Raw genomic sequence first — 25,945 nt, 5'->3', positions numbered from 1 at the left:
AGTGGAACAAATCAAGTTCTGACCGTTTCGGTGCGGATTGCAGGGCAGGAAAAACTCAAAGCTTTCTTTCCCTTTTCCATAAAGATGCAAGCTGTCATTAGAGTCTAAGACTTAATGGCTTTAAAAGCGCAGAGATAAACAGGAAGCTGGAGCTTCCTGTTTATGACTCGCATATTTAGCAGAAACCAAGCTTCACTTAATTTGAAGATTCGTCTACGTGGATTCTTAAGCGTTCGGAACAAAACAAACCATCATGAAAACAAAGATTACACTTTGACAAAAAAAATTGACATGTTTTACAGATCAATGCTTCTCTGAAGTTCAGATAAAAACATTCTCGAGATAAGAGACTGCTTGGAAGAGGACGCGATGTTTGACTGAAGCCGCCTGGAGAATCTACAAATACAACAAAAACAAAACAAAAAAAAATGTCCTGGACACATGAAGTTTATGATTCCTATTGATAAATAGAGTTCAGTAAGAGAAACAATTTTCTCCTTTTCACATTAGTTTGTAGTTTGGATTATATCAATAAGTAGAATCGTCCTTTAGATTTAGCAGATCGACAGAACTTGATCCAGTCAGCAGGCGGACTAGTCAAAGTAAAGAGACTCACTTTCCTGTAGTCACATGGAAGGACGCAACATGTAGATATGTTGCCATGAAACGTCACCAAGCAGATCACCGTGCAGCTCATTGGTCACAACAAAACTTTTAATATCTTCCATATGTTAACACTTTAGTTCATCTTCATTGAAAACAAAACAACAACAAAAACTGTAAATGTGATTTTCCAGACTGCTTTGAACATGTGCACAGATGTTCTCGAATATTTATTTAGGTCAGGGAATCCTGATAAAGGACGAGGATAAGAAAATCTGTTACCTAACCTTTTGTTTTGCATGACATTCCTGGATATGGATTTTTATCTTCTCCACTCTTTACCAAACTGAGTTTATTTGCTTAGATCTTGTGTAAAATATGCAAGGAAAAGTAAATCTTAAGACATATGGCTTCTTGCACGGAGAATCTTAATCAGTAAACTCTGATTAAATAATTGAGGAAAAAAAACTTTCACAACTAAAATGTCGCTGTAAATCCCCTGGTGTATAAAACCTAAATTGTACCTATAATCTATTCCTCCTATGAGGTTACATTCTGGTAACTAATTTTAGAGTTTCACTTTTTTATTTTATTTAAACTGCCTTGTAGAAACTTAGCTCTTGTATTAGTTTGAACATTTGTTTTTACTGCAACTATTTGCTGCAGTTTGTCAAATTAACTCAATTTCATGCGGTAAACAAAGTAATTTTACAACTTTTTCCAAATAAGAACCTTAAACAGCGAAGTTCATAAGTGCTCATATCTGAGTTGAACATTAGTTTGTTTTACTAGTTGCAGTAGATTTTGTTTAGAGGGTGAAAATGAAACGGTGTAGAAAACCCCCCAAATATTTCGATATCGCACGCTGCTCTGTTTTGGATCAGATCAGATAAAATCCACATAAACGAGAACAAAGTCAGCGTAGTTTGAAATGTGGAAGTTAAAACACTTCTGAAATGTCAGCCACTGAATCAACAGAAAACACAAAATGAGGAGGTGCAATAAAGAACAATAAATCAAACTTTTTATTTCTCCATATAGAAAAGAATCAAGTTAAATAGTGAAACAGTCCATCAAAAAAAAAGAAAAAGAAAGAAAAAAAGCGGCATCTTGTTTTCAACTGATGGTCCTTAATACATTAAGCTTTGTCCCAAAAGGAAAAGAAAAAAAAATACTATGTTCACAGTAATAAATATCGAAAACAAAATCTTTTAGATATAGACATTATATATATATATATATTTGTGTAAATATATATATGTATAGATAAATTCATATACAGTAAAAAGTAATTTTCAAGTTTATCAAACTGAAAAAGTCGAAACAAAAATGTCCGAAAACAGAATAATGATTGCATTTTTGTCATTCCCCAAGGCATCGGTAACCATGGCCATTCAGAGTCTGTAATAAATAAAACGTGATCTAAAGATTGTAGTGCATCACTGTAAAAAACAAAAAGAAAAAAAAAAAGAAAAAGTAATGCAAGTTGTTTAATTCTTTCCGCAGCTTAATCTTGCAAAAAAAAAAAAAAATCTAACTAATCCACAAAAAGGAATGACAACAATCAAGCAGAATTGGTTGGGGACCCACTTGTCTCCGTTCTGCATGATAACTTCCTCTGCAGTCTTGGCAGCCAAAAAATAATAATAATAAAGTGAGAGAAAGCTTTCACTTGTATAAAACCATAGCAAATCAGAATTATTTGGCAAAAAAACAAACAAAAAAAAAAACCCCCTCGGCTCACACGCTGTAAAAATAAAAATAAAAAAAAAATCTAAGAAAACTGTAGATGTGATGCATAGAAATGAAATCACCAGCAGCAAAGAATAACTTAACGTAAGCGTTGTTTACCGTCATGCAGCATTTCTGAGATGCAACGCAAGGCAGATACTGTGGATGCGGCAAAGCGTGTACGACGAATGGAGACTCTGCCCGTGTTTGCACGTTTCCCTGGCTTCTTTTCCCCCTCGGCGCTGAGGAACGGGAGCGAGGGGGGAAGCTCCCATTCCCCCATTGTCTGCAGGATCTGGCCTCCTGCTGAAAAGCCAGGGGCCGGATTGGGGCGGTGGAGGGTGCAGGGTGGGAGGAGGCCTGGGCGTCTCCACACAAGCAACCTGGTCATTGTGTGCGGCTGTGTGTGCTTGGCTGGATAGTCTCAAACCTCGGCACCCAACTCGATGACCCCAGTGTCAATGATGGGCACTAGCTTATCTTCCACCTGTACCAGCAGGATGGTCTTGTTGATGTGGGAGCGACTGGCTGGGTCTCGGCTACAAGGCAACCACCGGTGAATCACCTGCAGGGGGCGACACAGGAGAGAAGCAGCCAATCAAATTTATGAGGCAAGTATGGAGAGGAAATGGGAGTTTGTTTTTTTTAACCCTGGGCGGCTACTAATGTAATTAGGCGACTTTAGTCAACTTAAAAGTAATGAACAACAAAAGAAAGAAAAAAATAAAATCTTGCCTCTTATGTACGACAGAGTATTAGAGCCTGGCTAAGAAAAAAAAATTACTACGAGAAAAAAAAGTCGCAATAAAGTCATAATACAAGAACAAAGAGTCATAATATTTTAGAATAAAGTTGTAATAACATGAGAAAAAAATGTCATAGTGTTATGATAAGACACAATATTGCCTGAGTGAAGTTGTAATAATGTGAGTAAAAAGTCAGAATATTTTGTTTATAATGAACAAAAGTTGCTATTATACGATAATAACTTCATAATACTACAAGAAAAAGTCAAATGACGATAAAGTCAAAATAACACACTCCATGCAGTCACAGCCCTACAGTTACCTAAAAAAGAAGTAATAAATATTCTTATCGTCATTTTTATCGTTATCAAAAAATATCGTGATAAAACTTAAAGTCCATATCGCCCACCCCTAATTCTAACGGGGAAAATCCAGATTTTGTAGCTGACCAAATTAACGTTCACGGCCGACTTACATGACCTTCCATGCCCTCGACGGGGCTCCAGTCCCTCCAGCAGGTCCGTCCTGCCCTCAGTCTCATCGCCTCGTCGGGCCACAGCAGCTCCTTCCGCTTCGGCAGGTTCATGTTCTCCAACACCTGAGTCACGTCCACAATCTAAAACAAAAACACAGAGACTTAAATCAAGGCTGATAAATTCACAAACACACGAATCTGACAAGCATAACGCTACAATTTCTTATATTTAAAGGTGACCTATCATGCTTCCTTGAACAGTTTAAGTCTGTGGGCTATCCAAAACATGTTCATTACATATTTTGTAGAAAACCCTTTTTAGATAATGAGACTCTAGTCTGCTCAGTTCCGTCTGTTTTGAGCTTTCAGAATGTTTTAGGGCCTCGTGTCACTTCAAATCCAAATAATCTGCTGCTGGCCACGGCCCCCAACTCAACGTCTACACTCGCACACGAAAACGGCTGTAAACAGCAATTGTACAACCGTGCATCTTTGAAAAGCAGAAGTGGAGCCTCCTGCACAACCAACAAGAATGTAGCAAGTTGTTTCTTGTCTTTTCCAGCAGCCATTTCAAATGATAAAACCCGCTGACCAAACATGCTGAAGCTCTGCTGGGGTTGCTAGGTAACGGGCAGTGCCTGCTGATTTGTGACGTTACTTTCTGGAGGTTTTTGAACAGCTCCTTTTCCAGAGACCAAAAAACATTACCGTATTACCAAAAAAATGGCTCGGTGGGTTTTTAGAAGCACTGGAGACCCAAATGGACAAAAGAGTGTATTTTGCATAACACGTCATCTTTAAATTTTTTTTTTTTTAAAAGTCTCAAACCTGCACTCTGTACGAGATGTCGTCCCTCCGTACTGTGGAGACGGTGGGGTTGTGCTGCTGCGGGTAGTGGTGATGGTTGTGGAGCTGGCTGAGCGGGTCCGTCACGGCGCTGCACACGCCGTCGTTTCCCAGCAGGCCCACCAGGGTGTGACGCTTGCAGGGCGGGATGCTGTGGCTGGAGAGGGAGGAGGACGGGCCGGCGGGGTCGGACGTGGAGCCCAGCCGCAGCTGCAGCGAGGTGGGCAGCGTGCGCAGGGACAGCTGGCTGGTGGAGGAACGGCGGCAGGGCTCCAGGCCCGTGGTGGAGGTGCGCAGCGACGAATGACGGCTGCTGCTGTAGCGGTAGGACGAGGACTGGCTGGCCATGGAGGCGCGGGCCGGGGACTGACGAACCAGACCGGACTGGACCGACTGGGAGCTCTGGCTGGTGCCTGGGCACGGAGGTACAAAACAGGTCCAAAAGGTTTTGTTTTTCAGACGTGCGAAAAGCCGGGAATTCGTCGGCGGTGTTATTTAATCTCAGAAACAGAAAAGCTGTTCTGGGAAGATCTTGGAGAACATTAAGGAAAACGCGTCGTGAAGACTAAGGAACGCAGAACGTGGTTAGGTCTGTCTGCTCAATCCATCATCTGAGATTAGAGAGAATATTACCCAGCAGCCCTATCAGAGCATAGCCTTACATTTAAAATGTCAGACTGAGAGCATTAATTAGTGAAGCAGCCAAGAGGCCTGTGGTAACTCAGGTGAAGGTTCAGCTTCCAGCAGGAGAACCTGAAACATTCAGATGGAGCTACAATGGAGCAGTTTATAGACTCCCTGACACCAGACCTGTTTGGCCCGCAATAAATCAAAACTCTAGTTTGTTTGTCTTGAAAAGTCCGGTTTGTTTGGGGAGGTGTGAACGCGCAACAAACTCTGACACGGACCAAAAAAAGCAAACTGTAGCGCAGGGCATTCTGGGTAAGTAAAACCGAAACAATGCACCACAGGAAGAAATGGAATGTTGTTATTTTTTTACCAAAGACAAAAGAGAAATCATATGAATGCTAAAATCTGATGCCACTCTATTTTTGTTTACATTTCCTGAAGAAGGAAGTTGCGCTCAGTGTCTTCTTCTGCAGTTTTTGTCATTTCCTTCAGTAGTTCTTGGTGCAGCGCCACCGCAGGCGAGGAGGGGAACAGGTTTTTCAAACAGATTGGTTCTGAAAATGTAACAAAAGCTGCAATTTAAGCATTTGTCAGGGATGCTCAAACCTTTTGCCCAGAGGGCCAAAATTGTCAAACTGAAAGCACATTTCTTTTAATGTATTTTATTTTTTAAGATTTTTTAAAGTTTAGCAATAAATTTCTTGAGTTGAGTTAAGTAACAATGACGGGATGTTGTTCACTCTTTTACATTATCCACCATGTTGTGTTGGGCTATCAAAGTAACTGGAAGGATCTTTGCATTCACACAGCTATGACGCATAACCATGGCAACCAGGTGTTTTTTCTTTCTTTCTTTTTTACTAACAACCGTATCTCAAAAGCAGGAGTCATTAAGGAAATGCTGCTGTGGAACATTGCCCAGATACTGAGCTGTTAACATATAAGGCATTTATACAGTAACAGTCTTCAGTCAGAGGCCTCCTCAGATTCATTGCTAAACTGACTGCTACTGGAGATCCTTCCTGCCCACATAATCACAGCAACTCTTTGAAGACACTTGGATCATATGATTTACAACAACATTTCATTTCTCTTTAGAATTAATAAAGTGTTTTTTTTAATTGAGTCACACTATAAACAGTGGACTTTCAGTGGACTTTCATTTGGCAAAACATCTTAAAATAGTCGCCTCACCTAGAGAATGGGGCTGGTAAGAGTGAGGGGGAGCGGGTCCGGTGGTTCCACCGTGTGACACTGAGCTCTGGTGAGAATCTCCTCCCATCCCGTTCCCGCTGCCGCACGACAACCCGCCTGCGTCCGAATCCTCGATATTCCCTCCGCTGTTACAGCCGGCGCCACAACCTTTTCTTAACCTGCAATAAAAAAGGTTTTTTGTCTCATTTTTACCCGACATATTTAACACACAAACACGACTAGCACATCTGTAACGTTGCGCTGATGTTGGAAGTGCGTTTCCATAAGCGTCCCGAACCTGTGCCAGGTGCTGACGACGAAGTTGCGGATGTTGGCGATGCTGATGGGCCCTCCCAGGATGTGTCCGAGCTGCGGGTGTGTGTTGCAGTAGGAGGTGGTCAGCGGAGACACGTAGATGGGATACCCGATGGGCTGGTCGCAGGACGAGTTGATCATGTTCCGCAGGGCCTGCTTGGCGTTCTGGATGCTCCCTCGCTCAGGATTTCTGTTTCTCAGGAACACCAGCTCCTGCTGCTGCCCGGCCCAGAGGCCTCGGACGCATTCCTTGTTCACCTGTCCCGCAAAAGCAGGAGAGATTCTTGTTAAATCAGCGTGTCACACAACAGCGGGTCGCCAAATCCGGTTTGAACTGGTGCCACCTTGATGACGCGGAAGCTGAGGAACCGGCGATTGAGCATGATGATCTTGTACTCGTTGGTGCCTTCGTCCAGCACGTGGCGCAGGGCGAGGAGCGACGGGGCGTTGGACAGCACGGCGCTCCTCCAGGCCGGGTCGCCCTCGTGAGCGATGACCAGGTTCTGCTGGTGCGACGAGATGGCCTCGTAGAGGATAGCCGGCTCGTCGTACTCGTCGGGGGACGTGAAGTGGTCCTGAAGGAGAAACGCACCAGCAGATGATGAGACGGCGTCTCAGTGTGAGCCTTACAGCTGGACTGTGTAACTTTTACAAAAAAAGTTACACAGTAGGGCATGAAACAGTTAATCTGTGAAAAGATCAAGCTCCTCTGCCTTCTCCCAGTGCTCCCAGTGCTAACTACACAAATACACCGCTTGGTCAGAAGCAACCAGGAGGAGTCAGGAGGATGGTCTCAGCGCTCATGTGTTGCAAAAGTATTCATACCAATCACACTTTTTCACATTTTTCTGAATACAAACGTAGTATATTTTATTAGGGCTATATGTGATAGACCAAGACAAAATATCACATAACTCTCAAGTTAAAGGAAAATATTTTATCTGATAACCCTTACTAGCTAGCTACCAAGGGTGTCAGCTAGCCTTCGCTAGCTACTCAAATATACTCTTCTTAGCTATCTAGTATATACCCTCAAGTTTAAGGAAAATATTTATCAGTAACCTAATACCATTCCTACCTAGCTGGTTAGCTCGAAAGGATATCAGCAAGCCCTTGCTAGCTACCATACTAGCTATCTAGTATATATCCTCAAGTTGAAGGAAAATATTTGTCAATAACTGGATGTATTAGGGTACAAATTAGGGTTGCTAGCAAGTGCTGGCTGATACTTTTGTTGGATAGCTAGCTAGAAACTGTTTTAGGTTATTGATAAATATTTTCCTTCAACTTGAGGGTATACACTAGTTAGCTAGCAAGCGTATATTAGCAGCTAGTTAGCAGCTAGTAGCCTGAACCACCTGGAGTCACAGAACAGAATGAAAAAACAAAAAAAACAAAAAAAAAAAGCAAAAATAAAAAAGCCCGCCAAGAAAAAAATTAAAAACAAACTAACTTTTTTTAATGAACGCAAGACATTTTAAGGCCTTAATTTTAGACACATGAATTTAAGACTCTTTAAATATGAGCGTCAACCATGTTACAGCCTCGCTCACCTGGTGTAATTTAAGAGACATTCGGATTCCAGGCACCACAACTTTCCTGAGCAGTTCCATGTCTGCGAAGATCCACTCGTCTCGCACGGAAGAGATGCGGAAGTCTCCTTTAAATAATGCATGCAGCCCATAAAGGAAAGACTCCAGATTGCTGAGAGGGAAATCAGAAAGAAGAGATGGAAGTTTTAAATGCTACTATCCGTCTAGTGTTCACAGTGTGTAGCAAAAATAATCACACCAATCAAACTTTTTCACATTTTGCCATGTTCAGAATACAAAGTTGGTGTATTTTACTGGGATGGAAGGTAATAGACCACTGCTGTTTTCAATAACCAGATGAATTTAATGTGATTTTTTTAATGAAGTAAAGTATTCATACCAATCAAACTGTTCCACATTTTTCTGAATACAAATGAAAAAATATTAGAATTTTTCCGTTTGTAAAATAGTTATCTCCCCGTAACTGCAGAACAGCTACAACTACAGTAAAATCAAATCACACACAACTCGATACTTTAAAAGTTTGTGACAAAATGTAAAAAAGTCACGAGGACAAGAAATCCCCCTCCCGCTGCTGTTTAGCTTTTAAAACACACAGCATGTTGCGCAGGCGTTGCAAATCATTCACTTGGCATAATAAAGATGACTAGATAACCTGGACATGTGATGTGCTGCTGTTCCCAGCGCTCTCCTTCCCAGGACGCACAGGCCGAAGCAGAGCAGCACGAGAGGCGAGTCTTTGTCGCTGTTGAGCGGCTGCAGGACGAAGCAGAAACAGGAAAGTCCTGTTAGGCTTCATAGCAGCTGGAGTCAGCTGTTGTTTTAACATCTGATCAAATCTAAAATGTTTACAACTGGATCAGAGCAGGTGTGTTAACCAACAAAGCATTCCCCACAAACAGCTTCAACACAAACCAAACTGTGCAAAAAAAACAAAACAAAAAAAAACATAAATCATATGCAGAAAAGATTTTAACCTGATCAGATGTATTTCTTGAGGCATACCTTAGCCCTTTGAGAGTTACAGTACTGGATCCATCCCAGGTAGACGCCACAGAAACTGTCTCTGGAGATGCCTGCCAGCCGGTGGTCGTAGTCCTCGTCGATGTTTGGATTAAAGGTGGGGTCCAGGTCCACGTAGTTCCTTTCGCCACATCCTCGCAGGCCCTCTTTCATGGTCTCGTTAGACAGCCACTCCTCCAGCTTGGGTGAGGCGATCACGTAGTAGACGATGCCCTGAGCCCAGAGAGCGACAACAAGTTCAGAACTGTTCTCAACATTCAGACAATCAACTGAATCATCACAGTGTCTTCAATCTGTGGCTCCGCCAACTTAAATCTCAGATGTTTTTCCCAGAAAGAATGACATTTAAGACCTGGAGCACGACAGAAATGTACAAAAGAAAATCAAATACTTTATAGCGTCAAGCTTTTGTGATCAGAATGCACGTAGCATCGTTTAGCTTAGCAACAGAAGTGAGTGACTGGCGAACACGAATGTTGCCCAGCCAACTGGCAATAGATTTACACTGAGTCGCAAAAAAGTTAGCTAGCTAGCTTTTAGCTAGGATATATTAACAGCTAGTTAGCTGTAGCCTGAACCGCCGTGAGTCACAGAACTGCGTGACTCTAAGTTTTGCCTGACAGAAAAGCTCCACAAGAAAAAACTGTAAAAACCTACACATTCAAAATTAAATAGTGCTGCTAGGACAAAAGTTAAGACCTGATTTAACATATTTAAGGCCAAAAAAAATAGTAAGAAATTTTAAGGGATTTTTAAAGAACATTACGAATTAAAATTAAGACCTGTGACAGAAACATGCAAAAGAAGACAGCATGTTTTATATAATAGTGCCACGCTGTTTTGATCAGAACGCACGCAGCGACGTACGGGTGTCCAAAATGTCCGAAAATGAAAAAAAAAAACCAAAACACACACACACACACCAAAAAAACAAACAAAAAAAACAAAACACAAATGAGAAAACCAACCTTGACATAGTAAGTGGTGAGGATGCGCCGCAGGTCGAACACCTGCAGCATGGAGGCGGCGCTGTTGTCGGTGATGCTGTAGCCCTCCAGAACATATTTGGTGACCAGAACCTCCCAGGCCAGCCAGCGCTGACCGAAGGCAGCGTTGAAGGACAGGATGTGAGGGAGGTGGCCCGGCTCGCAGCAGCAGCAGCCCTCGTCTTCCTCCACTCCCTCAGTGATGGCCTCCACTTCCCTCTGCTGGCAGTAAGTACCTAAAAAAACAAATCAGAAATAATCAAAAAACCTCAAAATGAGAAGGAGAATCATGATTTTAACTTGTACTGTCCATAAATAAGGGGAGATTTTCAAGCGTTTAAGACGATAAAACCCACTTAAAGTCTGGTTTTACTAAGAAAAGGAGCTAATTCATTTTCTATTGTACAGACTACTAGCTAAGCAACTTTTTCCACACCATTTCACCATATCATGCTTTGAAATACAAAAAGTTGTCACAGATAAAGATGCTGACAAGCTGGTGATGCTCGTGTCTGCAAAAGGTTGACGGCGTCACATGCTGCTGGCACCGCTCCCGTTTCATCAGGTCCGCTATGTAGCACAAACCCTCCAGCTAAATGACTCAGAGTCACACTGATAAACAGCAGTCAGGTGTGTTTTCCACTGCAATAAAGCGTTAAACCGAGGTAGTAAAATCCTTTATTTATTTTTACTTTTTAGCTCATTTGGATCTAAACTTGCTGAGTAATTGTTCACATGTAATTTATTTTTCAAAATCTTAGAAAGGAGAGAAAACAACAACAACAACAACAGAAGAGCTAGTAAACAAAAATACTCGGTGCATCTGCTAATTTTCCCCAGGAGTGAATGTCCCAGCAGATTCATCCCAAAGTCAAAGAAAGGACTCAACCGTTATTTTAGTAATTGATTATTCTGACGATTAATCAATTAATTTGATAAGAAGAAAAAAATCAGCACATTCAGCTGATTTTTTTTTAATTTAACCACCCTAGTCTTGCTTAATCTGTCAGATTGCCAGATTATTTAGAAAACCGACATCGTTTTAAAGGCCACAACGCCACAACCAAATCTCTGGCCTCACCTCTGAACTCCAGGCCCCGGAGCTGGAAGGTGACCAGGCCGTTGCCGATCTCGATGAGGTGCACCAAGGCGTTCAGGTAGTCCGACGCCAGGATGAAGCAATCCCCGGTGCTGAAGTTCCCCCAGCGGCCCAGCAGGAGGTCTCCGCACAGGCTGTGCTGCAGGGAGCGAGTCAGATGCTCGTAGAAGATCGAGTTCAAGTTGTTGTCGTCCGAGCCTGAGAAAAGGCGAAAGGAAGTCGAGATTCAAACGTCGCATCTTGGAGGCTGCGACGTTTCTCAGCAAACATGGTAAAGATGTGCAAAAGAGGCATTAACCCTTTAACAACGTTTATATGAGTGTTTCACTGACAAGCAGCTCCTTTCATGAGCTCAGCAGATGCTCAGCTCCACCAGGTGTTTGCTAATTGCTGTTGGCTAGTCTGAAGGAGCCGAGTGGGGACTGACGGAGGAGGGATACTGTGTGAGGCAGCAGCTTGGAAGCTGCAGCTCCAAGGAGGAGCTGCGTCTCGAAGGCGGCTCTCGCTCCAGGCGTTTTGCACAGCTGAGTGGTTGTCACAGGAAATTAAAGGATTTCTCAGGTATGCAACACTCCAGCTATGATTTTAGTAACATTATAACTTGATGCAAAGCTCAAAACAGTCAGTTATACATAATACTGCCCCTTCATAACATATCTAGCTTTTAGTAATGCAGCGTAATCTCACACATTGGGAAACGTCAGAACAGTTTTATTACTTTGAGCTAATTATGTAATTCATACTTTGGGGGAAAATTTTCATGCCGATATCTAAAACAAATTTTAATTGTTGCAAAAGTGCACAGACTGGTGAGGAAGGTAAAAACATATATATCCAAAGTTCGCTGTTTGAGAAATACTTTAAGCTTCATGGTTGTTTGTCTCTGTCAAGATTTCTGGCAACAGATCAACGTGAAACGACGTCTCACCTGGATTTCTGTCGAGCTGAGAGGCTAGTCGAGTGTTCGAGTGATCCACTCTCTTGGTGCTGCACAAAATAAAAAAAAGTAAAAAATCAACCATCTTAGAAACGCGTAGACAGGAATAAACAAGTGCCGTCTCACGACAGCATTGCCTACTTGTAGTCCCGCTCCCAGAACTTCACAGGCCGAACATAGGAGGTGATGAAGATGGCACTGCCCAGGAAAGGGTTGAGGGGTGTGGAGAAGACGGCAGACACCACAGCCTGGACAAACAGCATGGCGGAATCTGGACGAGCTCAAGTCAAGGCGGCGTGATGACGATGCGCTTATAGAAATGACTACTGAAACCGAACGTGTCAAACAGCTGAGTGCGGCGCCGAAGGATACGAGGCACGGCGAAGGGCTGAGCGAAGGCGTGGAAGGCTGAGCCCCAGGTGATTTGCCACGGAGCGATGTAGGTGTAAACAAAGTGCAGCTTGTAGAAAAGCTCCCACAACTGTATCGACAGAGAGGGGGGAAAAAAAAACACGTTCTGTCCACCGACACGGTCCCAAACGAAACACCTCCAAAGTCGAGGTGAGCTTCGATTTGGATTTGCTGCCGCTCACCTTGCTGAAAACGATGGACATGAGGAAGAGGTCCAGCAGCAGCGTCTCGGACAGGTGGCGGTAGTCGAAGGTGAAGAACAGGACGGTGAAGAGGATGGTGACGTACTGGTAGGTGGGGCTGCTGTAGCAGGAGCGGAGCAGCTTCAGGCCGGCCACCGTGATCATCAGAGCGCCGACCCTGGCAGCACAGCAAGCGCAAAAAAACCCCCAACAAAACTCACAGTTGTGTCAAATCTATAGACGTGGCGGAATATAAGGCATGTGTGTCATGTGGCGTAGTTTTTTGGACGTGTATGAGAAACAACTTTTCTGTGAGGTTTCAGGAAACAGGCTGTATTTGACAAGACAAACAGGAAGTCATGGATTGTTAATAGAAAACAAAAAAACAATCAAATAAAATTTTTTGACATAATCTGTGACCTTCTTGCTTTCATAATTTAATTCAATTAAAAGTTTTTTTTTTTTTTTTTGTGATTTAATACCACAGCAATAAAATATTTTTTCAAAAATTTTTTTTGTCACATATTACTAGGGTTTCCAATAAATGTGTTTAAATTAAAGCTGGACGTCGGATATCCAGTAATAAATTTGGTCGCAGACACACAAAATGGAAGTAGAAGCTCATGAATAATACATAAAAATGCAGACGACTGACTCTGTGTCGAGTTTCTTTGGACTGGCGAGTTCCCTGGCGCTGCCGCTCAGCTCGTTGAGGATGACGAGCGGGTAGAGGACGTTCTTCTCGACAAACAGCAGCCACACGTGAAGCTTTTCAAACCACATGACGTGAGCCGCATCTGAGAGGAGACAAAAGGCTCAGAGTTCAAAGGTCAGCAGGAGGCGGCCAAAACCGGAACCGGCAGGTCAGGCTTTTCGGAAAAAAAAAAAAAAAGAAATCGGTGATCGGACAGAAAACTGCAATCGGTGCACCCGTTTTCAAAATGGCACACAGCGATACAGTGGAAGTGTTTCATACTGTTGATTTCTTAGCCGTCCTGCTTTGGCTGCTGCCAGTTTATTTACAAGTTAAGTGACTTGACAGCAGCTGGTCGAGTAAGGATTTTAATTAGGGGTGCCAGAATAAACAGGGGTGAACACAAATGCGCGCCACTTGTTCATTTCTTATCTGTAAATCATTTTGAAAAAAGGTGAAATTTTCACATTTTTATTTGCTTATTTCATTCATTTTACAGCTTGAAGTCAACATGTCACATGCCGACATAAAAGTTTTGAATGAAATGGAGAAGTTTGAAGAAAAGCGTCCTGGACAGTCCGCCTCTTCCTTCAAAAGTCGATTCACTATTGAATAAGCAACTAAACATCAATCTACAGCTCTGGAAAAAAACATTAAGAGATCACTTAAAATGATCAGTTTGTCTGATTTTACTCTTTATAGGTACATGTTTGAGTAAAATGAACACTATTCTTTTATTCTATGAACCCCATGTCTCTGAAATCCGAAGCAAAAATGTAGTTTCTATTTGCAGAAAATGAGAAATGGTCAAAATAACGAAAAACATGCAGTGCTTTTTTAATCGTGCAAAGGAAACAAGTTCATGTTCATCTAGAAATAACAAAACTGATGTTTTATCTCAGGAATCATTTGGTGGGAAAACCAGGAGGTTTTCAACAGGGTTACATTTTCTAGAGCTGTATATTAATGGGTCTTTAAACATAAAACAGGCAAAGAGTATAGATAGAAATAACAAAAATAAGGAAAAAACGTGACATCTTAATAAGAAAAAATTGATCTACTCTCTTTGTTTTTTCTTATTTCTTCCATGAACAGAAACACATCGTTCCGTGAAATATGTGGTTGTAATTTGAAAAATGCAAAATAAATAAATAAATAAATAAATAAATAAATAAATAAATAAATAAATAAAAGGGGTCAAAGTTTTAGGGAGCGCCGTTTGCTTACCTCTGACCTCGAACTGGTAGTACTCCTTTGTTTTGAGCAGTGGGTGAGAGAAGCAGTACCAGGGCAGCTGCTTGCGAACTTGTGGGAGCAGGTAGTGGGTGAGGAGTCCCACCGTCCCCAGCAGAGCGTACAGGACGTAACTGAGGAAGGGCTGAGGAGAGAACCAGGCCGTCATTAAACCTAACGGTTACGTCTTCTCAATCCGAACACACGAGCAGAAACGGGGAAGGGGGGTCAAAGGTTTCGTTCATGGATGCTCCTCGGACAAATGGAAGCCTAATAACCGCGCGAGACTTTGAAAAAGTCTGCGGCCATGTTGCGAGCTTAACTCCAAAAATAAATCATTGACTTTAGTTTTCAGAGCTAACGTTTTTACTGTACCTGGAGTGCTATGAACACTGTGCTGACATGTATGGCAAAGTAAAGGACAGCAATGACCACACAGACAATCAGGTCCGACTGCAGGCGCTCATTCTACACATTTGAAAAGAAACATCAGGCATGAGATGAGGAATCGGTATTTAACAAAATGTCATGTAGCTGGTCTACGCCTAGCCAGAGCTCAGAGGGCTCAGGACGCCAGACTCACCACCGAGGCCCTCAGCTTGTCGGGCAGAGGGTCCTGCACCTCAGACAGGGGGTCCTCTGGGTTCTTGTCTTTCAGATTGGGCAAAATCTTGGACTGTATCAGTGAGCTGCGAAGCAAGAGGAGAAAAAATGTTCTTCTTGTAACTTCCCGGGCACAATTCATTTCTATGTAAAAGTATAACACTTTTGAACAAGTTAAAATCTAATTAATTAATATTACTGCGTTCAAGTCTAAAGTCCCGGTCCTAATATATGATTAATCTGCTGAATTATACTTCAGTATTTTCATGATCATCCGTCTTCGTAATGCGCTGGAAATATTTAACTTGTGATAAGCAAAAGCTAAGCACATAGGTAGAAATTAATGTGTTTATGAATAGAAAAACTAAGGACAGCATGGTGGTGTGTAGGAATAAAAGCCAGATGGGGGCGCTGCAGCTGCAGCAGCGGATACAGTCTCACTTCTACATCACTGTAAAAGTCACTGCAGAGGTTAAGAAAACACTTAAATTATTAAATTCTGATTCCTTAACCTGATAAAATAATGCCAGTGACCTACAACTCAGCTCTGCAGAAGGAGAGCAGTGATTTGTAGTGTTTCAAAACCCAGCTGATGGTTAGAGAAACCAGATGTTTTAAAGCAAGTATCTAAAAACTAAACGCTAATATTTTGCAGCCACGGGAAAAAAAAAACAAAAGAAAAAAAAAAAAAGCTGAGGCTTACATGAGCACGGAGGGGTCACTGCTTTGCCGGCTCAGGTGGTACGACACTGCCACCAGGAGGCCGCAGAACACAGAGAACAACACGGGGATGTGGTGCGGCTCCCAGGTCTCCTAGAACGATGACGAAAGCTTTGCTTTTATGTCACTTTACGGCTCCAAAGACCAAACAAACAGATGACAAGCTGGCCCACCGACAAGGGAATCGGCTGGCATGTTTCTGCAACAATCCACCTTTACGTCTTGGTCAGCTCTTACCTTGAGCGCGCCGTAGCAGAAGCCGTAGAGCAAGGCGACGGTGACGACGCTGCGCAGCGTGCTGTACAGAGCCGACAGGAGACTCGTGCAGGCTGCAGAGAGAGAGAGAGAGAAAATAAAACAGCAACGAGACGACTGACAGGAACCAGGCCAGGAAGAACGCCGCTATAAGCCTCCCTGCGGTACAGTGAGTTTGGAGCAACAAAGTGTGTGAGTGTGTGTCGCGTCATCCCGCCGAGGTCACAGCCACTCACCGTTGCCCCCGAACACATGGACGTCCAGCTGCTCGAAGAGGTACATGACGAACGTGTTGACTTGTGGCAGCAGCCCCACGAAGAACACGATGGGGAAACACAGAGTGAAGACTGCAGGAACACACACACACACACACACACACACACACACACACACACACACACAAAGTGACTTTCAGTGCTTTCTGCATCTGGACTCGCAAAGCAGCAGATTTTTTTGACATGATTTAAATTTTTTTTTTTACTTATTTTAGAACAATAAAATATGCAAAACGTCTAGCAGGAAGTGCACCCACCAATGACGAGGTCTCTGGCCGACGCCAGCAGCAGCGAGCTGGTGAGCGCCACTCCGTACAGCGTGAAGCGGGATGAGCTGATCCTCAGACTGCCGTAGTGCAGCAGCCAAATGAGGCCGCAGCAAAGGCAGAAGTAGACCGGCCGGCTGTACGCTATGATGCGGTTGTGACCCTGCAGGCACAAGGGGAATGAACGATCACGGACTCAGGCGCCGTCCTGACGCAGCCGGGTGTTTACGAGAACGGATACCTTCGCCGCGTCGTTCAGAAAAATAATAATACAGTGCGCACGGGATCAGATTCAGAAAAAAAGGTTTTCATCCACGTAAATCCGCACCGAGCAGCTGCTATAAACGGCTAAACAAGTAGGGGGCAGTGTAGCGCAAACATAAACGCTTTTAGTTGTAGCTTTGCGCAGTCAGCCAATCAGATTGCTTCAAAACACTCACAACTTCCTTTTTGTGTCATATCTAAATGTAAACATTATGTGTTCATACTGGATACTTACAAAGTTACAGAGAGCTAGGCGACAAACATTTCTGGACAATAAATTGTTCCAGAACATATTGCGATAAACGATAATATTGTTGTTTTGAGACCATTTTCAAGTAACGCACACATTTTCAAAGATCAATAAACTTTAAAGTCTATTGAACATCTGGGAAACATTTTAAACATTCAGAGTAAACCAAACAGAAACAACAAATAAAACGAGTCAATTGGTCTCTTTAACCGAATGTTTTAGGTCAAAATAAGTAGTTTGATTAATATTGTGCGTTAATATTACCAACTCTATTATACACATATATAAAAAGTTCAATATGTATTTATAAAGGCATACTAGAAGTAATAGTAATTTCTCACTGCAGTTCAATTATTCATTCAATTATTCCAAAGGAAAATGTGATCAGGGTCACATTAGATCTGTTCCAAGGGACAAAGGTCATTCTCGTGCCAGTTTCCGCTGGAGGCAAGTGACCTGCCGTGCTTTTCACACACCACAGACTTTGGTTTTTGAAAAAAATGTTGTTCTTTTTTTACGTAATGAGAGGAGACGATCCAAAGTCCCGAACGTCAGCTCAGGGAGCGGAAACGGGGACAACACCGGCGGGTAGCGGCAGAGAGAAAGTGAGATGCAGACAAAGAGAGAGAGAGAGAGAGAGAAAGAGAGAGAGAGAGAGAGAGAGAGAGCCGTGGCCTAAACTCTCAGCAGCTATTTAAAGCTTTGCGCCTGCAGCTGAGTAAGAGCTGCATTAATAAAAGACGCCGTTTCAGAGCAGCCCTACTGACGCAAAGGGAGGGAGGCGGCGGGAACTCACAGAGGAAAAGCAGCATCATTTTCCATAAGCCAAAAAAAAAAAAAAAACTCCCACTAAATAAGTAGAGGTTGTAAAAATGATCAATCCAGACAGAATTTCTACCTTAAACACAGACGTCACTTTATGTGAACAGGTTCAAGATGAACTTTTGGAAGTTTTATGCAGCGTAAAACAAATGAGAAATGACTACGTACGTGTCGAGGCGAGGAGGAGTCCGGCTGAACGCTCTGGAAATAAAGAAAAGCAGAATAAATAATGGAAGGACGTCGATACGCTGTGAGCAAACATGTAGTTTCCAGAGGGTGTTTATTTATTTTTTTTTGTTTCTTTAAACATTTCTGACAGAGGAAAGAAAAGCCCAACACTTCAGAGCGTCACAGATTCCCCCCTCAGGGGGGAATGGCGCGCTTTCATGTTCTCCCCCCGCCGCGTCGAGACGAATGAGAGCAGCGTTTGAACTCCTTCCTTCCAAAAGCGGCTTCTACGTCGTTTCACCTCTTCTTTCTTCTTTTTTGTCTTTTACTTTCTTTTTTTTCTTTTAAGGTCAGGTCGACACAACGTTAAGCTGCTGAGTCGAGCGGCTCGGCTCACCTTCAGCAGGGAATACTGGCAACTTGCGATGACGAGGCAGAACTGAAAGACCCAGATGTCAGTGAAGAAGCCGTGAACGAGGAGCACGGAGCCCAGGAAGGCCACCAGGACGGCCAGCACCACGGCCAGGACGTTCTCCAGAACCTCGCGGTTCCTGGAGCGACGACAAATACAAAAACAAACAGAGACGGAGGGAAACACATTTCCTTTTAGATAAAACCAAACAAAAAGAAGCAGCAAGTCATGGGTCGGTGAACTGGAGAGGAGCGAGAAAGAATATGCTCTGAACTTTAGGCTGCCGTTCGTGAAAAGGTCATTCTGACCGACGGCGGGAGAACAACGCTTGTTGGTTGTTCAAACACGGAAACACAAGCCGTGTATCACAATTTATACCCAAAAGAAAAAAAAAGAGAGAGAAGCAATAAAGACAAGTATTTTTTTAAAAATGGCACAAAAAACAATATTAATAAGAAGAAATCCACAATAAATCAAACATATAAATTCAGAATTCAAAAAGGCCCAATGACAGAACCCTGAGGTACGCCTGAAAAACACTGACATGTTAACAACATGAGCGTTCATTCTCTCACCTTCACCACATGGTCTCTAAACATGAAAAAGTTTAATTGACTTATGAAGAACTTAGTTTTAATCTAAAGAGTTTCCTGTTTATTAATGAGAAAAGTGTTTTTTTTTTCTTGATTTTCCTGTAATCAATCAATGAGAATAAATTTCATGAGTCTAAATAAGAATATGTATGTAATCCTCAAATTTTTCTGGACGATAAAATCGTCCCAGAAGTTATCGAGATAAACAATGACATTGTTGTTTTGAGACCATTTTGGAGTGAGATAATGGTAATAGTATATTAATAACAACAACACATTCTCAGAGATCAACAAGGTTTAAATTCTGATGAATATTTAACACTGGAGCTGGAAGTTAGTGGAAATATCCAAAATAAATAAACAAAACAGAATCAACAAATGAAATAAACGATGAAGTCTCTGTAAACAAAAATGGTCTTTCAAAACAAAGGTCTAGTCGAGACCAAAGCACCAGACTGAAGACTTTTATCATCTAATTCTTGTAGAAAGAGAAAAACAACAAATCACGCAAAAGGAAATTACTGACTTCATTTCACTTTATCATGGGATTAATTGATTCACTGATTCATTGCTTATTGCGACAGGCCCACTCAGACCAAAACTCAGTGCATTCACAGATCGATTGAATCGGTTCGGTCGTCTGAAACTCCAAGTTACCCAACGCGACGTGAAGCGCGGAGAGAAGTAAAGACGAGCCCACCTGTCGAACAGCGCCAGCAGCGTGAGCCGGTCGAAATGCAGGCCGACCCACAGGTACGGGAGGAGCCAGAGGCGGTAGTACTGCTTGGCCTTGCCGGCAGGAGCGGAGGCCGCGGCGCTGTCCGGTCCCAGCGGCGCGTCCTGCAGCTCCGGGCTCAGGTCTCCGTCCTGCTGCTCCAGCAGCTCCGGGTCCATGGTCAGCAGGCGGTTCAGACGGATCTGATGGAGGGAGAACTATCTCATGGTCAGCTACAGTTCCCTCAATTTGCGACTAACATCACAAAACTCAAGGAAAACTTGTTTTTTTCTCCCCGTCGCCCCCCAAAAAGTGCTGAAATTAAAATGAGTAAAAGTGATTCTTTTTATTAAGGTGGTTTGACAGAATGTTGTTACTTTAAGCCTTACAAGAACATAGATTAAAAACAAAGAGCGTTTTTAAAGAAGCTGTGAAACCAGCATAAGCAAACAAATTTCCACGTGTCACTCAAGGTCATTTGTTTTGGTCTGCTTCCTTTAAGTTCTCCGAAACACACACACACACACACACACACACACACACACACACACACACCATCTTATTAGTTGGTTACTCACCAGGTCGTGAGGGTAGAAGCGAACTGAGGTAGAACTGGAGAGGTGGGAGTCGGTGTCCCTGCACAAACACCAAATGAAGAAAACCATCAGCAGATTCTGGTTTTCCAATGACATCAAGACAAAAAAAAATGGCTGGACTGTTTTCACCAGTTTTATCCTGGATGTTTCTTAAAGTGTAATAATGAGTCAATTATGTATCCCCAGAGATATGTATAAAACACAGACGCTAAATAAAAGATGTTAAAATGTTCAACTTTTCAAATGCAGAAATTTGAAACTGACACGTTTTTTTTTTTAAACTCTTATTTAAACAATTTCTGAGAGTATTCTTAAAATCTCTGAAATGTTTCTTGCAAATTTTTTGACTTTTTGAACATAGAAATTTTCAAGAAATTTTCTGTAATTAATCTGAAAATTTCACAAATTTTCGACTTTTTGAACCCGGAAATGTCCAATTCTCTCCTGGAAAAATTTCTCCAGATGAATTTCTAAATTTCTGAGTTTTTGACTGAAATCTTCTTTTTTTTTTTTCCTCTCTCTCTTCACAATGGCCCTGATACGCCATCGTAGTCATGAGGAAAAACTGGAAAAAATAGAAATAAAAATGCTTGAAAAAGCCAGGAAGAGTTTAAGCCTCTCAAGCCCAACTTTCTGAAATTGAAATTTACCACAGGTTGTTGGAGGCTCGTCTGGTTGCGGGTTCAAAGTTGACCAGCGACATGTCGCATCCGCCGGCCTCGTACAGGGAGGGAGTGAGCTTTCCTGGGGTAAATGCGACAGAAAACAAAAAAATCAGTCAGCTTTATGTTTGCACTAAGTAAACCGGACGGCTACCGCTTTGCAGTAGTCGCTCTCACTGTATTCCAGTTTCTTAGCGCGAGTCTGGTCTGAGGTGAAAGGGGAGGATGTGAATGTTTAACGGACGAACAGCTGCGTTTTAATCAGATTCTGAAAATGACTTAACGAGAAGCAGATGGAAAGAGAACGCTTAGCGACGTTCCTGTCTCAGAACCGCTTCAGTTTCTGTTTTTGACGCAGCTGCAACATTTACGTCAAGTACGGCGATCCTTACAATGCTGCCGTGGTAACAGCAACCGCCTTGTGTTAATATTTGCTTCAAATTCAAGTGGTGGGAGGCTGATGGGAATGTCACGACTCGGTTTGCAAAACCAAACAGTCGATAATCAGCTGCTGTAAAAAGTTGCCTGACTTTAGAGAAAGCTAAGGAGCGTTTTCTCCTGTTAGGAAGAGAAAGAAACAAAGTCGTACTCCGACTGAGGAATCTGTAAATCTGAAATGTGTTTATCAGAGATATTTGAGAAGCTTATGGCCCCGCTGTGCAGAAAACACAAACGTTCAGAGAACTCGACACACATCAACACATTAACACACATCAACACACATTAACACACATCGACATGAAATGCTGTTATAGAGGAAGGAAGGAAGGAAGGAAGGAAGGAAGGAAGGAAGGAAGGAAGGAAGGAAGGAAAGAAGGAAGGAAGGAAGGTGTTAGACACAAGGACAGCAGGACAAAAGGACACATGGGACACTCTCTTTGTTTTGACAGGTTCATGGACTTCCTGTGATCACCGGTTTTCTGATGGTGAAGAGCCACGGTCAGTGTCAGTGCGTCTGAACATGGATGCGCTCGGCTGGGATCAAAGGTCAGATCCCCTCTGGCTTCAGACGCAGCCAGGCGCCGTAAATGGAGCACGGATAACGCCAGCGGGCTTCAACTGATTAGGACAACCCGCCAGCCGTAAGTAACAGGCACTCTCCTGTGATTGACTGAGACCGTCATATCCACTCGCTCCGAGTCACCGTGGAAACCATCCGAAAGCAAGCACACAAAGTGTTCATGTGAAAAATGTTTCATTTCTGTTCAGCCTGCTTGACTTCCTTTTGAACAGTTTTTTTTTTAACTACACGTTATTTATGTTGACATTTTCCACTTACTGTACAACATTTGAATCTTTATTGTCTTTTTAGATTTTTTTTGAAACATATTCTGTCGTCGTGAGTCTATTTGCTGTTGTTGCCCGTCACCTTGCACAGACTTTTCCCTGCTGTGGAACAACAAAAGATTTTATTGTGTTCTGGTTTTTGCTACAACCGCAGCTGGAAAATATTTCAGGAATTTCTCTATCAGCTATGAACAGAAACTGAGAATTATGTCCGATCTCAGACTGGATGAATGGCGTCTGCGAGCATCAGTTTTCAATCGGATTTATGTCTGGGCTTTGACTGGGACGTTTTAGCACATAAATAAGCTATTAACTAAGCTACATTGTAGCTCCAGGGTCACTGTCCTGCTGGAGACCCAACCACCACCCCTGTCAAGTTTTCCAGACTTGTTAGTCTAATAAGTAACTAAAAATAAACTCTGAATTATTTGATTGTAGAAAAACGAGAAAAATAAAAGATAAAAAGAGAGGCAAAAACAAAAGCCGCTCTCGATAAGCCGCCTACCGAAGTCGTCCTGTAAGCTGGTGGCGCCCACAGACGAGGCCTTGTCCTGAGAACCCTCCAGGTGCGCGCTTCCATTCCTGGCCAGCAGGGACACACTTGCGCTCAGCACTGTCACCTGGGAAGGGGTTCTGGATGGCTGAGTTTTCACCAGAGAGGGAGAAGGCTGGGAGGCCTGGCTGAGAGCCTCCTGAAGACTGTTGGAGGAGAGAGGGAGGAGACGAGGTGAGATTTGTTCCAGTTTACAGCAGCAACACAGAGGGAGGCTGGAGGAGAGAGAGCTGTTAGTGACAGGAGGATAGAAAAAACTAATGTTTACACACCTTTTGTGTTGTTTTTTTACCACAGGTTTTTGGTTATCACTTGTGTTGTGCATTGGAACATTCTTAACTTGCCTGCAACTAAACTGATAAATTATAAAAGTCAATTTCTAACTTACAGTAGTTAACAGTCAGCTGTTAAATACAACGGCGTCTGAGCTGAAATAAATCTCAGAAATTTTGAGATGAATCTCAGAAATTTCCTATAAATAAATAAATAAATAAATAAATAAATAAAAATCCTGAGGTCCAAAAGTTGAAAATGTTCAAGAATAAAATACTAATCTAAAACGTTTCTATAAAGTTTTTTTTTTCCGACTTTGAAACAGAAATTTCTGAGTTTTTTCTAGAAAATTTCTGAAATTAACCTCAAAATCAGAGGTTTTTTTTTTTTGGAAGACATTTACTCCTTTTTTTTCTATCTACAATGGCCCTGATCAGCCGTCATAATTATCTGACAGCTTAGCGGTGCTGGCGTGAAAACATCATGGTTCTAATCCAGACATTTCAATGCAAACATTCTTGACTTTTCCACACTCAACTTTCCAAATTCTCAGTCCTTAACATTCACTGAAAAAACTAAGATATTAAAGTTGACTACGAATGTATGCAGCAGGTAGAGTTCAAAGACAGAGTTTCAAAACCCAAACCCTGGAGAGAGATAAAAAAGAATGATAGAAAAACAAGATAGACAGATAGACACTGTGTGTGGAGAAAATCCACAATTAAAACTTGTGAAATAAAAGATTCACTCATTTGTTGTTTGTATATGGCAAATTAAACCTGAAAAAAGGTTCAAATCCACCATTAAAAACCTCAAAAAGAACATATGCAACCTTCCACCAGCCCTGCACAAAGCTACGGTTACTGCTTATACATACAGATCACATAATCAGAGGAGAAAATGCCTGAGAAGGTGAAAGTGTAAAGTCAGTAAAGGACAGAGGAAGAAAAGATCTATTTTTAACTTTATGACCCCTGGCAGGCTGCTCACTTGTTTTTCTTGCTCAACACTTTTGAAGCACTCAGAGGTATGACCTTGAGAGATTGCAACAGGAGAAAACAGATCCTCGGTTTTAAAGGTGAGTCCCTGTCATATTTTATGGTACTATTTTAATAATGATGAAAGTGCTGATAAGAACTATTTATTACTTCTGTTTTTTTAGGTACCTGTATGGCTGCGGCTGCATGGCGCAGCAATTATAGCTCCACAAACACAAATACCACTCTTTAAAAACAATAAGCTTCTTTAGGACACCAGTCACATAAAGACGAGTGATTTGTTTCACAACACTGCACACAGCAGCTGAATCTAATAAGATTTTTGAAATGTCTTGATATTTATTGATGCTGTAATAGAATAAACAGTGAAAATATTAGTCAAACTAATGTGGCATGTTTTTGTTTTTTTTAAAAAACATCATTAGTTGGAATTTATTGTGACAATGATAAATTGATCTCATGATAAGAAATGTATCGCAATTACCGATACAATATATCCAACCCCAACTTCGGTCAAAACTTGGTAAAAATTGTTTTCTATACAGCGCCAATTTGAAACAAATGTCTGCAGGCAATAAAAAGGGAAGCGTGATGAAGAACATGCAGTCGTATCGAAAGGAGAAAAAAAAACAACAACAAACAATTCACAGCCAAGTCAATAAATCAAAACTTCGGTCCTTGTACCTCTCAGTCTTACAGGATTTAATTCTTTAATGGTTAAAATGAAAACTTTAAAACACCAGATGGAAATATAAAAGAGCTGGCAAAATAAGGTCCAGCAGGGCAAAGAAAGTGGTAAAGAGATGATGTTTGGTTTGAGGTTCTGGACAACAGAGGAGGCAGAACGATGTTGATGTGAGGACAGGAAGGTGACATGTTCAGACCAGGCAAAACAACCATAGAGATCCCCCACACACACACACAGACATACACACACACACACTGACCTCGCTCGCACACGCCGTACCTGAGAGGAGATCCAATGAGCGAGGTGGGAGGGGTGGGGTTGCTTCCTGCGTTGTGCCGCCGCCTCACGGCCTGCCGACGAAACGTGCTGCGCTCCCGACGGAATATGACCGTCTCCTCACTTCCTGGCGCTGTCGTGATGAGAGACGTCATCGGTCGGTTAGTCTGGATTTGTTTCCTTTCCCGGAAATTATGCTTTCATGTGTGGCTTAGAAGATTTTGTTTTACCAGCACTGATATATAAACAACAGCTGGAAAACTACCTAGGAATTGTTTTCTAAATGACAACAACCCCTTGAAAAGTAAAACCTACTGACCTGATCCTGTAGTAAGGGGCAAAAACGAATAATCAATTCCCTCTGCATGAGGGTCAATGTTTGGGTTTTGAGAAGTTGTAACACTGGACCAATTAAATACACACAGAGTAATATATGTTTGTGTATTAGTGACTATTTGTGTATTAACTATGACCATTGTAGATAATAAACAATAAAATGTCATAAATCAGTTTCAAAATTTTACACTAGAGTCATATAAAAACGTATTTGTTTTACAGAAATGCTCTTTTATGACCAACAAATTCAAAAGGAGGAAGAGCCACTTAGGGCC

The 25,945-nt window shown here is 42.2% G+C and overlaps 1 protein-coding gene across 2 annotated transcripts in view; it reads right to left on the bottom strand.

Annotated features, from left to right (window-relative positions):
* Positions 1-1,601: 1,601 nt before the first annotated feature.
* Positions 1,602-25,945, bottom strand: part of pcnx1 (pecanex 1) — a 40,222-nt gene continuing 15,878 nt past the window's right edge. The window contains exons 7-37 of one of the 2 annotated variants that reach the window (XM_016676265.1): positions 25,338-25,467; positions 23,052-23,245; positions 21,248-21,341; positions 20,580-20,637; positions 19,987-20,219; positions 18,679-18,832; positions 18,282-18,314; positions 16,769-16,940; positions 16,473-16,583; positions 16,219-16,310; positions 15,965-16,074; positions 15,242-15,347; positions 15,034-15,126; positions 14,653-14,803; positions 13,387-13,528; positions 12,732-12,909; positions 12,511-12,619; positions 12,280-12,409; positions 12,130-12,188; positions 11,184-11,399; positions 10,085-10,338; positions 9,099-9,329; positions 8,749-8,849; positions 8,094-8,244; positions 6,885-7,115; positions 6,524-6,798; positions 6,226-6,404; positions 4,384-4,814; positions 3,556-3,696; positions 2,741-2,899; positions 1,602-2,707 (exon numbers count right to left, since the gene is read on the bottom strand). In XM_016676265.1, the coding sequence (XP_016531751.1) occupies positions 2,759-2,899; positions 3,556-3,696; positions 4,384-4,814; positions 6,226-6,404; positions 6,524-6,798; positions 6,885-7,115; positions 8,094-8,244; positions 8,749-8,849; positions 9,099-9,329; positions 10,085-10,338; positions 11,184-11,399; positions 12,130-12,188; positions 12,280-12,409; positions 12,511-12,619; positions 12,732-12,909; positions 13,387-13,528; positions 14,653-14,803; positions 15,034-15,126; positions 15,242-15,347; positions 15,965-16,074; positions 16,219-16,310; positions 16,473-16,583; positions 16,769-16,940; positions 18,282-18,314; positions 18,679-18,832; positions 19,987-20,219; positions 20,580-20,637; positions 21,248-21,341; positions 23,052-23,245; positions 25,338-25,467 (4,700 nt within the window). In that variant the 3' untranslated portion in view covers positions 1,602-2,707; positions 2,741-2,758. Of the gene's footprint in view, positions 2,900-3,555; positions 3,697-4,383; positions 4,815-6,225; positions 6,405-6,523; positions 6,799-6,884; positions 7,116-8,093; positions 8,245-8,748; positions 8,850-9,098; positions 9,330-10,084; positions 10,339-11,183; positions 11,400-12,129; positions 12,189-12,279; positions 12,410-12,510; positions 12,620-12,731; positions 12,910-13,386; positions 13,529-14,652; positions 14,804-15,033; positions 15,127-15,241; positions 15,348-15,964; positions 16,075-16,218; positions 16,311-16,472; positions 16,584-16,768; positions 16,941-18,281; positions 18,315-18,678; positions 18,833-19,986; positions 20,220-20,579; positions 20,638-21,247; positions 21,342-23,051; positions 23,246-25,337; positions 25,468-25,945 lie in introns of both variants that reach the window. The other variant, XM_007561893.2, reaches the window with a different exon arrangement.

This window comes from Poecilia formosa, unplaced genomic scaffold (assembly GCF_000485575.1).
Source record: "Poecilia formosa unplaced genomic scaffold, Poecilia_formosa-5.1.2 Scaffold131, whole genome shotgun sequence".
NCBI classification, from domain to species: Eukaryota; Metazoa; Chordata; class Actinopteri; order Cyprinodontiformes; family Poeciliidae; genus Poecilia; species Poecilia formosa.
Note: the sequence above shows the minus strand (reverse complement) of the source record. Positions and strands in the feature narration are given on the sequence as shown.